Source organism: Achroia grisella, unplaced genomic scaffold, assembly GCF_030625045.1.
Source record: "Achroia grisella isolate CSIRO2021 unplaced genomic scaffold, CSIRO_AGI_Agris_v1 utg241, whole genome shotgun sequence".
Classification (NCBI taxonomy): Eukaryota; Metazoa; Arthropoda; class Insecta; order Lepidoptera; family Pyralidae; genus Achroia; species Achroia grisella.
Window position 1 is genome coordinate 327,518 of NW_026712734.1, and position 12,635 is coordinate 340,152.

General features: G+C 33.5%; 2 protein-coding genes across 3 annotated transcripts in view; one reads left to right on the top strand and one right to left on the bottom strand.

Moving 5' to 3' along the window:
• Positions 1 to 12,635, bottom strand: part of LOC131842530 (kinesin-like protein KIF19) — a 22,621-nt gene continuing 9,986 nt past the window's right edge. The window contains exons 5-14 of one of the 2 annotated variants that reach the window (XM_059191097.1): positions 5,919 to 6,160; positions 5,412 to 5,585; positions 5,163 to 5,328; positions 4,753 to 4,868; positions 4,290 to 4,571; positions 3,187 to 3,364; positions 2,793 to 3,006; positions 1,991 to 2,123; positions 945 to 1,079; positions 1 to 583 (exon numbers count right to left, since the gene is read on the bottom strand). In XM_059191097.1, the coding sequence (XP_059047080.1) occupies positions 493 to 583; positions 945 to 1,079; positions 1,991 to 2,123; positions 2,793 to 3,006; positions 3,187 to 3,364; positions 4,290 to 4,571; positions 4,753 to 4,868; positions 5,163 to 5,328; positions 5,412 to 5,585; positions 5,919 to 6,160 (1,731 nt within the window). In that variant the 3' untranslated portion in view covers positions 1 to 492. The remainder of the gene's footprint in view (positions 584 to 944; positions 1,080 to 1,990; positions 2,124 to 2,792; positions 3,007 to 3,186; positions 3,365 to 4,289; positions 4,572 to 4,752; positions 4,869 to 5,162; positions 5,329 to 5,411; positions 5,586 to 5,918; positions 6,161 to 12,635) is intronic. The other variant, XM_059191096.1, reaches the window with a different exon arrangement.
• Positions 6,058 to 12,635, top strand: part of LOC131842531 (mitochondrial dicarboxylate carrier) — a 24,731-nt gene continuing 18,153 nt past the window's right edge. The window contains exon 1 of the mRNA XM_059191100.1: positions 6,058 to 6,115. The gene's annotated coding sequence lies outside the window, so the exon portion shown is untranslated. The remainder of the gene's footprint in view (positions 6,116 to 12,635) is intronic.

A 12,635-nucleotide genomic window follows, 5' to 3' on the forward strand; every position in this document is an offset into this window, starting at 1 on the left:
TATAAATAAGAATTATTATTTCTATAATTTTAACATAAATAATTATGAACAATGCACACAATCATAATCTATCATTATGCAGATAAGTAATTATAAGCGGAAGTCATTGGCAAATACCTTATCATTCAGTTTTTACTTTGTTGGGTAAAAATATTTTGAAATTTTTCTAAAAACCCTTACAACACAAAGTTAACAATGTTATACATATTATTATATCACACCTATTTATCAAACAACAAAAACAATTGGTGTAATTTTCTACGAAATTCATGATGGGTACATATCTGATTTTTTCTGTAGTTAAGCAACCGACAACAGCATACAATAAGCACATATACGTTTTTGTTAAAATCGACTTCATTTGCTTTCAAATTATATCCATCGTTTTTTTACGTAGCCAAGACGAATACGAACAGCAAACCTCAAAATCCACATCATATCACTTTCAGTGATACAAATGATTGCTCCAAATGTAAATTGCGTCGTGTTAACTCAAGGCGCTGCATTATCAGTTCCTCGAGGTGCTACCATTACAAGACTATCGTCACTCGCATATCTCTTCATGGTGACTGCACTAGCTTGACTGCCAAATTAAAAGAAAATTGTTGCACTAAAAAATCGACATCAATCAGTACACACAATGAACTTTCTTCCTGTAAATAGTGTGGTGAGAAAGAGTAAGGTTTTTCAATTAAATTTAGAATCTCTAAAGTCCATTAAAAATGCCAAAAAATCAAATACTTAGTTTTGAGAAAAACAGTCGTTGACTGTATGTACATACAAAAAACTATTATTGGGGGACTTTTGAATCTTTTACTTCAAACTTTCATTATTTTTATTAATAAACAAGTTAATAAAAATAACAACAATTCAAGTTCGGCATAGCACGCTACTGATTGGCAGTTCCGCCCTTAGCTGGAGATGAAACAAAAACATAATTTTACCTGTATCGAGTCCGTGGTCGGGGTGTGGGGGCCAAACGTGGTAGCCGATGATCTAAAGCCAGCGTTCCTCCTGAGCCAGAGCTGGATCCGCGCCCTGATCCGCTCGAACTTTCAGACCATGCCAGTTCCGACAAGCTGAAATACCATTAGCCGGGGGGAAGGGGATTGTTAGTAATGGGGATTGATAACCCCATTGCCAGCAATATACCATGTTAGGTTGACCTCCACGCGTGATAAATTCTTAGTGAATTTGTCACGATGGGCCAACTGACCTGACCTCATACTCATCTTATCATCCTCCATTGGTGCCCCGCCAGCATAAACCGTTAGCGCAGGCGGGTGCATCATTCCATTATCATCCATAAAAAAAAATACCATTAGCCGGGAGAAAGGGGATTATTAGTAATGTGGACTAATGTTCTTATTACTGGCAATGTGCCATATCAGATTGACCTCCACGCGGTTTCCCCTGGAAACCATCATGATGAATTCTGGGTGAATTTGTCGCGATGGGCTGACTGACCTGACCTCATCTTATCATCTTCCGCTGGTGCCCTACCTGCGTAAACTGTTAGCACAGGCGGGTGCACCATTCCATTATCATCCATAAACAAATGCCGCTAGCTATCTATATGTTGTTGAAATTAAAATAGAAAATATGTCCGTCATATACAACGCCTTACTATTTATTTATAGCAAGAAAAATGTTACTTGCAGTTATGTTATTAATACATATTATAAATCGACTAGACATATAGAACATTTTCAAAATTGGTAATGATATCAAAACTCGTTTGTTTTCCACTACCTTCAAGGCATATCTTTTCTAGTATTCGATAAGAATTAGGGTAATAAAGAGACTGAGGAAAGAATGCAGAGGGCTTCTTTATATACTTCATTCTAGTACATATGGTGGGTGCATGAATATAATACATTACAGATGTACATTAGCTGTGCAAAAACTTTAAGAAATTAATTTGGCTGTCTAATTTTATTAAAACTTACTACCATTTGAATAGATTAGGTATTGTGATATATAGGTATACCTGGTAGAAATTGGTGGTAAACGATATGGCGGTGTGTAGATGTCATTGCTCTCAGTGTAAGTAGAGGCATGTATTTCTTGTTGGTACAACTCGTACAGCTGGCCCAATTCAGGGGGTACACCAACGCCCATTTCTAAAATCAGCAGTTCAACAACTGATCAAAATAGATCGTTACCTATGTAGCATGTGGCATTTAGTCAAATATAACGCTATGTGCCAGCATTTATCAGACTAAAATCGCATCATTAATGCAGAAATTGACCTTCGGTAGTTTCATAAGTTCTTCTGTGTGTTTGAGCTATAAAGTTCTGCAACAGTCTTAAATTAGTTCATAACAAGGATTTGAGTTACAGTTTATACGTTTTTCTGCTGACGGATTATTGGAACTAAAGTCAATGTACTAATCTTAAATAGGATTGTGTATTAATAGGCTCTTTATTAGAATAGAAATAATCTTTATTCGAATAAACTCACTTTTAATTAGTCATATTTTTTATTGTACCACTCATTCGCAACGCATTTCATTACAAGAAACTTGCTTGTTCCTCTTTTGAATAGATTTTTTTATATAATTAGGATTTATATATATTAGCAGTCATAATTGTAGCAAGCGGATAAATGCTCCTCCGTCTCGTAAGTAAATAATTAATATTTGTTTACTAGGTAAAAGGAGGAAGATAAACAGCGACAGATGCTTTTAGAGCTCATTTATTTAGTTTATTTTGTATGAATTAAAGCTGATTCTATTACTTTTGTTATTGTAAGTTCATATAAGTAGTTAGTTCTACAGAGACAAGCATACCTTCGATCGTTCTTCGTTGACGAGTAATGATTTCATCGGAGAGCCGCCGCTGGGCATCGCGACGTTGTAACGCCAGGTCCCGCCGGCGTAGCTCGTGGGCGCGCGCTGCTCGTTCCCCTTGCAGTGCCAGCTTGTCTGCCTCTAACTCATGCACACGGCATACCAGAGCTAGCACTTCACGTTCTGGACCGCTACTAATGCGCGCCGGTAACTCCTTTTAAGGAATAGATATGTTAAACATTATTTTAATCGTTTCCTAAGAAAAAAAAATTACCTATGGGTAAAATTGAATTTTTTTAGGGGATTGCAAATAATACAAAATTTCTTACTTTGAACACACGTTTCGTTTTCTGCGTCAGCCAAAGTTTATAAAACTTATTATTATGAAATTTACCTGCTCCAGTTGGGCCCCTCGAAGTCGGACCTGCTCCAGTTGACGCTCTACACGCTCCCGTTCCGATCTAGCGCTCTCTTGCTCCCTTTCAACGGCTGCGAGTTCCGCCCACGCCTGCTCTACAGCAACTTCTGCTTCGGCACGCTCGCTGCTGCTGGTAGACAACCCAGTACCACCTCTGATACAATAATCAGGATATTTTAAAATTAACAATCTAAATAATGTAGTACTATTTCAATTCTTTAACAAATAAAATTAAGGCAGTTGATGATAAGCATAATCAAAGAAACTAAAAAGAAATGCAAGGAACAGACAAGTAATGACAAAATAAAGTATTTTATTTCGAGAAAATGTGACATGAATTTTTAAATGAAAGTAATTATGAATTAACTAATTATATTTATATATTAATTAACTCTATTAATCAACTAAATTAAAAAATAATACTAAGTTTGTAAACTTAGTATTATTTTTTAATTTAGTTGATTGTTGGTTACAATTGTTCAATAAACGAAACGAACAAGGCTCTTCAAGGCATTGAAACAGTTGTTTATAATGAGCACTAGCGCGTTGCACATAAATTGTACGATAACAATCCAGTTCTAAATCTAAGCCTTTTGATTACCCTCTAGTTTTTACAAGGCCAGCAAGTGTTTGGTTATTTTATCGCTTCCCAGCCATCGCATCGTTTACGTGAATAAAATATAAGGGTATGTTATGATATAGTAAATGACATTTAGAATGGTCTCCCGTGTTTATAAACAAATGTACCTTTTACTGAACATTAATATTTTACTCTATATAATCTATATTTTACTCTATATTATAATCTATATATTTAAGTACCTACACCTTTATTTTTAAAATGATTTTCGAGATTATTTTTTTAGAATTCATTGTAACTACATTGTCTAGGTTTTGTTACTCATTTATAGTGTATTTGTAATTCATTGATAGTTTTTAAATACTATTAGATCATTTGGTTAGGGTTAATAAGCTAACTTACTTAAGAATAATAAAGAAATCTTTCATATGGCAGTGCCAAGATTGCCATATAGAAGTATAGGTAACTCAATATGTAGTTATTTACGTTTATTAAATACCTGTAACTCTGCTGTGTACTAAGTCGTGATCCGGGCATATTGATTGGTTTATACAAGCGATTGAATCTTGCCTCCCAATGTGATATAGCTGCATGCTGTCTTTCTGCGTCCAGAGCTAATCCTAAGAGATGGCTATCTAGTTCCATTAATCTTCGCCGTAAACGCATCTGCTGCTTAAAAGTCGATACAATTGCTTCACGTAAAGACTTTAAATGTGCGGCACTTTCTGCAGCGTCCTCTTTATTTACCTCTTCTTCCATATGACGATGCTCGTCTTTCGGTCTAAAAGTTACAATGAATTTTAAACAAGAAAATACGCTACTTTTATTCTCATTATTATTAAACTATCTAATATATTAGAGGTAAGAGTGTAGTCTTAGCTATTATAAATAAAAAACTAAAGAAATGCTAATTTAGTCGAAAAAACAATAATCTATTTTACATATTTTACAATATTTAGTACCTTGTACGATCATCCTTCATTTTTATTTTCAGTCGTGCTATTTCTTCTCGTAATTCACTTATAACAGTGCGATATTGTGATAAATGCATAGGGGTTTCCACCATTTCTCTTTCGACCTATAAGAAACCACAAAGAATAGTACTATTCTACAATTAATTACAAGAAGGTATTATCTATTTTATAAGTAATGTAACAATAACAAAATCTTAAAGTTATTAGCAACATTAAAAAAAATGTTGTTGTAATTTTTATATTACAATATCATTTTTTATTATTAATTGTTTAAACGTATAATTAAATATGTAAACAAATAAAATTATTATTTCTGTGTCGGTTGTAATCTCTAATATCGACTAAAAACAAAATAAAAGATGTTCTCAAATCCGCAAGAAATAGGAAAATTTATATACCCTGTTGGTGATGGAAGAAGCTTTCTGTGCATAATGTAAAGTGGAACGGGTAGTCTCGCGATGGGTATGCCCGGGGGCCACGTGCGCCACCATAGCCGTTCTGCATCGACCACCAAGCACCTCCCGTAGCAGACGTGTCAACTTCGAGTCGCGGTAGTTCACGTATCTTTCAGAACACACAAAAATTTAATATGCAACTATTTGCTTATTAAATGCGTATAAATAGTGTAGTAATTTTACATATCGTACCTAGCCCCGCCGGAGAGCGCCATGATACAATTTCCGAGTGCTAGCAATGACCTATTAATGTGTGCGCCCTCGAGTCTGCGCGCGCGCAACCCAGCACGCTCTGAACCTGCTAAGTCGATAAGAAATAAGCGCCCTCGTTGGACGCCGCCTTCTACTTGTGTGCTCACTGTTACACTGAAATTAGACAATATAATGCTTAAAGTGAATTTGTGTTATTCCATTTTTTACTTAAGTTGTGTAGTTAATTGAATATATAGGTACAGCGAAAGGTTAATGCCCTTCTGAATAAGAACAACCGTTACCAACTAATTAATAAACCGCATAGTTAATTAAAGCAAACAGCTTGACAATGTAACTAAATGAATGCATTGTGTTTTTGTCATAAATACAACATTTAATTAAAGAACATGATATTTTTTGTGTAGTCTATTTATATATTCTATTCGAATTAATAACTACTCTTGGAGTAGTTAGTGCAGTAGTTAGTAATTGGTTGAATATACGAACCTAAGTAAAGCATGTCCTCTAGAGGAGTGCTGATTAGCATGCGTTGGTTCTGCAGTCCGCGCACGGTCACCTCGCGCTAGCAGTTCCGCAACATGTGCTGCGCTGGTGGCACGAACCTCACTCAAGCCTGCCACCACTGGCGCTCCGCTGCCGCCTTCATCTCTCAGTTCCAGCGCTCCCGCACTCGGGTTTAATAGGTCTCTAATATTTTCGTTGTAGATTTCTATATACGACATTTTTACCTGCAGACAATGTTTTTTAATCTAGATATGAAATGCGACACTGTGTTTAGGTGAAATTTCAAAGTACAGCGATATAAGACCTTAGTTCTTAGGAATGGGACGGCTACACTGGGCGCTTCCTTAATTGGATCTAGGATTCTAACCCACAAAGTATGGGGTGAAGGAGATTGTTAATAACCCCATTGCGAGTCATGTAACATGTCAGATTTATCTCCACGTGGTTCCTACTGGAATCGTGATAAATTCTTAGTGAATTTACCACGTTGGACTAACTGACCTGACCTCATTCTTATCTTATCATCCTCCACTGATGCCCCGCCAGCGTAAACCGTTAGCGAAGGCGAGTGCACCATTCCATTACTATACTACCAAACTCACATACCATAGATACCTAAATAGCTCGTCTTTTATGCAAAGAAAGGAGTTCAACCGCAATAACTGAACCGAAAGATAACCAGAACTGAATTAAAACTATGTGTCGAACCTGTTACGAGAGCTACGTTAGTAAAATATTATGCACACTGCCAGCATAGTTACATAGTTAATATTTATTATGTCTATATTACCACTAGATTGTAAAGTAATTAAGGACTGGAATTAAATCTAGGTAGGTATTCAAATTTCAAGAATCGTCTTGAAATTTGAATACCTACATAGATTAGAAAGTGAAATGGATGTTACCTATTTCTGTCTATGAATATTCTATTAGTGCATATTCAGTATTAGGTTTTATGTCATTAGTAGATAGTGTCAGAAATTCACTGAAATGAAATACGTAGTTTAAATTCAGAATCCACCCAGACGTTTGTTACGGTAACGTAACCGTGTTGTACATACGTAACATTTCCTTAAATTTTTGTGACGGAATTTTTTTTATTTTTAATTAATATAATTCATTATTAATTGACCCCACCCACCTGAAACAAGCATTAGCATTGAAGTCAATTGTTGAAATAGGGAAAGCAATTTCGTTTTAATATTACATAAAGGAACCTCATCACATATTCCGTTTAACAAGTTGTGAGCCTGCCCAAACGACAGATCATTAGTGTTTGTCGGTTATTACACACTTGTATATGTATTCCACCTTAACATATTGATTCTTTACACAACGATGACAAATGAGCACTTGCTTATGTTTTATACAGAGTTCATTTTCATATTACTAGGGCAAACTATAGCAAATAAACTATGCATCGTTGGGGGGAAGAGGATTATTCATAACGTGGACTTATAATCCCATTGCTGACCATGTACCATGTCAGGTTAACATCCACGCGGTTCCCCCTAGAAACCGTCATGATAAATTACTGGTGAATTTGCCAAATCATCCGTTTGCATTGAAGGTGTTTTGACAATGGGAAACTATAGTACCATACGCAATATCTCCCATGCCTTCAAGTTTCGGAGAACTGAGATATTATTACATTCGTGTATTCGATTACTTTAACTTAAAAATAAGTATACAGGTAGATGTTATGACGTAGGCATCCGCTAAGAAAGGATTTTGATTAATTCTACCCTCAAAGGGATAAAATAGGGGATGAAAGTTTATATGAAACTTTGTCAATTTTAAACCGATCGGGCTGAGACTTTGCAAGCATAAAGCTACTATGACGTAGGCATACCCTAAGGATTTTGATAAATTCCACCCCTAACGGGATAAATTAACGCGAGCAAAAGCTAGTTATTAATATTTAGTTAGTTAAACGGGATTTAACACGAATAATTTTATGGTAAATGAAATTATTTTGACAATTATTTATTACATAAATAATTTTATACAATTGTAAAATATTTAATATATTTATATTAATAATAGAAGCAATGGTATATTGTGACTTTGTGACCAACCTGTTCTTAACTCTTGTGTCAAATATGAAGTCAATAAGTACCTACCTACCTACGTTTAAGTAACTTGTACCTAAATCTGTTACCATATTAATAGTAGTAGAGTAGTCGAAAAATAATTATATTGGAGCAGACAAAGTAACCGGTTATTAACCTTTGTTTTTCATTCAACCGCCTAATAAATATGAATAAATAGGTACTTCCGGATTTTTTAAAACTGTAGTCTTATAAACGACACAAATGTAAAAGTAAATGTATGGAATATGTAATAAATATTATCTAGTACTATCATTGCCCTTTAGGGCTAGTACCTGCTATCGGCGGTAACTATAGATTTTCGTCGATTATAGACTACGTATTATTATTATACGAGTGAATATATTATTATGTATGTACTTTCAATGTAATATATAAAAGTAGTGTATCTAGTTATGTTATACTCTCAAGTTTTTGAAAATGTGTATGTATATTTCTTAATCTTCTTAATAAATAAAAGGAGATTCTCAATTCTATCTAAGAATCAAATGCGAAGTAAGTACCATTTGATATGTTTATGTTATGCGTCTTGGGTCTATAATTTATACCGATTGGAAAATAAGCCTGGAGTAAAAGTAGATTGACTGAAGTATGTTCTATCATCTGTTCGAAAATCGAATCGAAAAAAGTTGAATGTTTAGTGTACTAAACATTTAGCTTAGTATCTTTCTATATAGTTATATATCTATTGAAATAAAACAAGGTAAAACATATCACAAGGTCATTTGCGTCGTTATTACACTTGCACAAGCATATGAATCAATCAACCACTAGTTTCAAGAAAGTAGGTAAGTACATTTCCGTGTACAGAATAATAATTTATAATTGTGTAGCAGGTATATTCACCTACAGAAAACAGAATAAGCACCTGGTCCTCCATGTATGAAAGTTTGAATCAGATAAATACCTATTCTAAGTTTAGATATATCTATCAAACCCTTATTTGAACGTGTGGAAAATGTTCACTAATGTTATCCAACCGCAGTGGATCGCACGTGGTATATGATTGTTATCCACTAAATATACAGACCACGGTGTACTTCATATAATGGAATCGCGCTTAACATTCTGCTACAACTCTGACGGCTTCGGTGGTCTAGCGATTAGCACACCGCTTTACTTCCGATTGCCACGGGTTTAATTCTTGCACGATGCAATTATCTGTATTTAGGAATGTGTTTGTTTGCATTGATCTAAATGATTTCTTTATTATCAAGTACAACTGCATGCTTGAGAAATGTAATGTATTCTATCTATTTCTATTTATTGTTTAGTAGCTACATAGTTTAATTGGACGAAATGATGCTGTATAAGATGTATTTGGTCATTATTACTATTACAGTAATTAAATCTTCCTAAACATCTTAAATTTTAGTAATTAATACTTATTTGGAACTCTTCACATATATATATATATGTATCATATAGGTATAAAGCGCATAAAGCTATGCTGCTTTTGGCACACAGTCACATAATTTTAATTGTCAGTCATTGTTGTTTTTAATAATTACTAAAATAAATAAATAAATTTATTTACTCCCTTACTGCACAACGAATTCAAAACAAATAAATAAATACCTAAAAAATATCCTATATACTTATAGAATCTTTGTTCTTAAAGTAGCTCTGCACATGATATACCTACATATGTAGTAATCTTTGTAATATAGAATTTGAAATATGCATGCTTCGGAACATCGTTATTGTATACTCCACATGGGTAAGTACCATATGAAGAAAAGCATAATGATATTCTCGATAAGTATAATATATATAACCACTTCACCTGATCAGATAGTCAGTTATAAATCATTAGATTATTTTATGAATAGAAGTGGCGTAATGTGTAAGTAAAGGTAACGATAAACGATTAGATATCTGAACGATAAAGCATGGATTCTTTAATAAATGCCTATTACTATTTTACTGATACAAAAACGGTGTATGTACTTTGTGTACAGTGTTTAAGGTGAGGCGAATAATCCGTCAGTCTGATTCATAGGCCTTTTGTAAAGAACTGGCACAAGTTCAACAGTCTGGCAAAGTTCATGTTATTGGCAATTTCATAGTTGTAGTCGATAATTACGAAGGACTATCTGAATAATGGTATTGTTATAAAAAATGTTTTCTGTACCTTCACCAAAAAATGGTTAAAGTTCTCAATAACGACAATCGGAGCTATATTAGATTAAATTAATATGTCGGTATAACTTGGTTGTAATGGATTTTTTATAAAAAGTTTTGAGTAAAATTTTATCAAACAAATATTATATTCGTCTCTGATGATCAATATGACTGGCAAATTAATTAAAATAGTTTTTGTTTTCAGTTACTTAGTATGCATGAAAGTTCAATCAACTTATTTCTATGAATTAATAGGTATTTCATCCAATTTTAATTATTACTTTTATATTAAATTATATCAAATAATTATAATTAACAATTATGGTAATATAATTGTTAATTATAATTATTTGATTTAAATAATGTTACATTAAATAGTTACAGCAGGTACGTATACTGCTACAATGATTACATCAGAGAGATAATCAGTTCAGTGCCGGCGCAAAATTCCCTTATCTGATAAAGCACACCAATCTGCCGCCCGCCCTCGTCCGCCCTCACCCGCCCTCGCCCGATGTAACCGCCAGTCCATGACTCGTGGTGTAAAATCACCCACGCCAACATTATAATAATTGCTGTCAATTGTTATCAGTATAAATTCTGTTATTACTGCCCATTCTATTACCATTTTTATTATATTACCTATAGAAATGATGAGAATATTTTTAAATATAATGTAACACGGTTGTCTTACATATGTCAAACTCCAACATGTGGCATTCTCTCTCTCTCTCTCTCTCTCTCTGTAAGTGTCAGTTAAAAATATATGCCGCGTTTTTCTCTTCTCCATAATTTGTTAAATTTCTATTATAAAAGTAATAAAATAATTGCAGTTGAATTCAAGTTTAATTTATATTATCCACTGGCAATGCTGTACCCAATACTTAAAATTTCTGATAGAAGTTACAATTCTGAAGGACACTATTGAAAAATGCGTCGTACGTATTTGCGAAATACTGATGAATAGCAGAATTGAGTATATTGTAGAGAAAATTTTCAATGATTACGATTGGTTATACGTATACTTATATATAATTTCATACTATGTAATTTCATAGTTTTTGGGATATTCAAAGATCTTAATACACAAATATTTAACTATTATATAATAAACAATATTTGTGTCGGAACAATTATGAAAATATTTTATAAATCACATATATTTCACTGAAAGCTATACTCTGTTTTCCCATTTTTACTTAAATAAATTAACACAATATGAAATTAAATCTCTTTAAAGATATATTTGGAATGTACTTATTATATACTCGAACCTACTCTCAAACTAAAATTAAATTAACAAAATCTTTTAAAATAAATATTTTAAAGTTGTATTTTTTTTAACTATACTTGAACCATGATATTTTTATTTTGTTATCTAACGTACGTAGGTAAGTTATATACAACAACTGTCTATGATAATATGATAATAATAATGTCTAATTACAGACATTTCTTGTCTGTATGTATTGTTGGCAGAAGGTAGGTGCCCATATGAATTAAAGGTCAATTCTCTAATGGCTATTATCATGAATATTTAAATTTAAACGAAGCTTTCTTCTATTGAGCCACTTTATGACGTCAACTAACTTAAGTGGATAGAACTTTAGGACTGGAAATTAAATGTCGAATTCTAACTAACCTATATAAGTGCTACTCTTCCTATATTTAGGTATTTATTATTGTATCAGATTAATACGCCTAATTTAACATTTTATACTACAAAGGAAACAATTTTTATTTATGATCCTATTTTTCCAATTTCATTACATACCTATATTTGGCTTTTCCATGTATCACAATTATTAAAATTGTACTTAAATTACATACTAAATTGAGTTATTGTATTCTATTTCGGTATATCATCTACCTACATCATGTTAGTATTTGCATACCGCGCATACTTTTCTTTTCTTTTTTAGGAACTCTGAAGGCCGAATTGAACTCTTGTGGGTGCTAACTGTACAATGAATAGTGCCTATGCACACTAGTACCTACTACTAATGCCTATGTAGCCTAGTACATTTGTACTCTATAGAATTTTAAACCTAAACATTGCCACACAAAAGTACTTCCAATTACTACATCCGTCAATATACATTTTGCTATGTAGTCGTCAGGCAACTCAATTAGTGGAGGACTAATGTGTTAACAGAAATTTACTGTATATTGTTTGTCATATCCTGATGAGTTGGGCTGTCAGTTCCTTTGCCACCCCCACTTAATGTAAACTAAATCTATATAGGTATATATAAACAGTAATCTGCATGAATCAAAAATCACGTTCGATTATATTTTGAATCGTCCAATCCGCCGTTCTACTATAAAAGCGATAATGACAAAATGTGGAAGGCGGTGCGATATTTTAATGGGCTCCCCGCCTGGTGTGTCAATCACGCGAGGGGGTGTCGGCACTGACCTTGTACGGTTTCAGCAGCGCTTCACGATACCGTGTACTTACAGT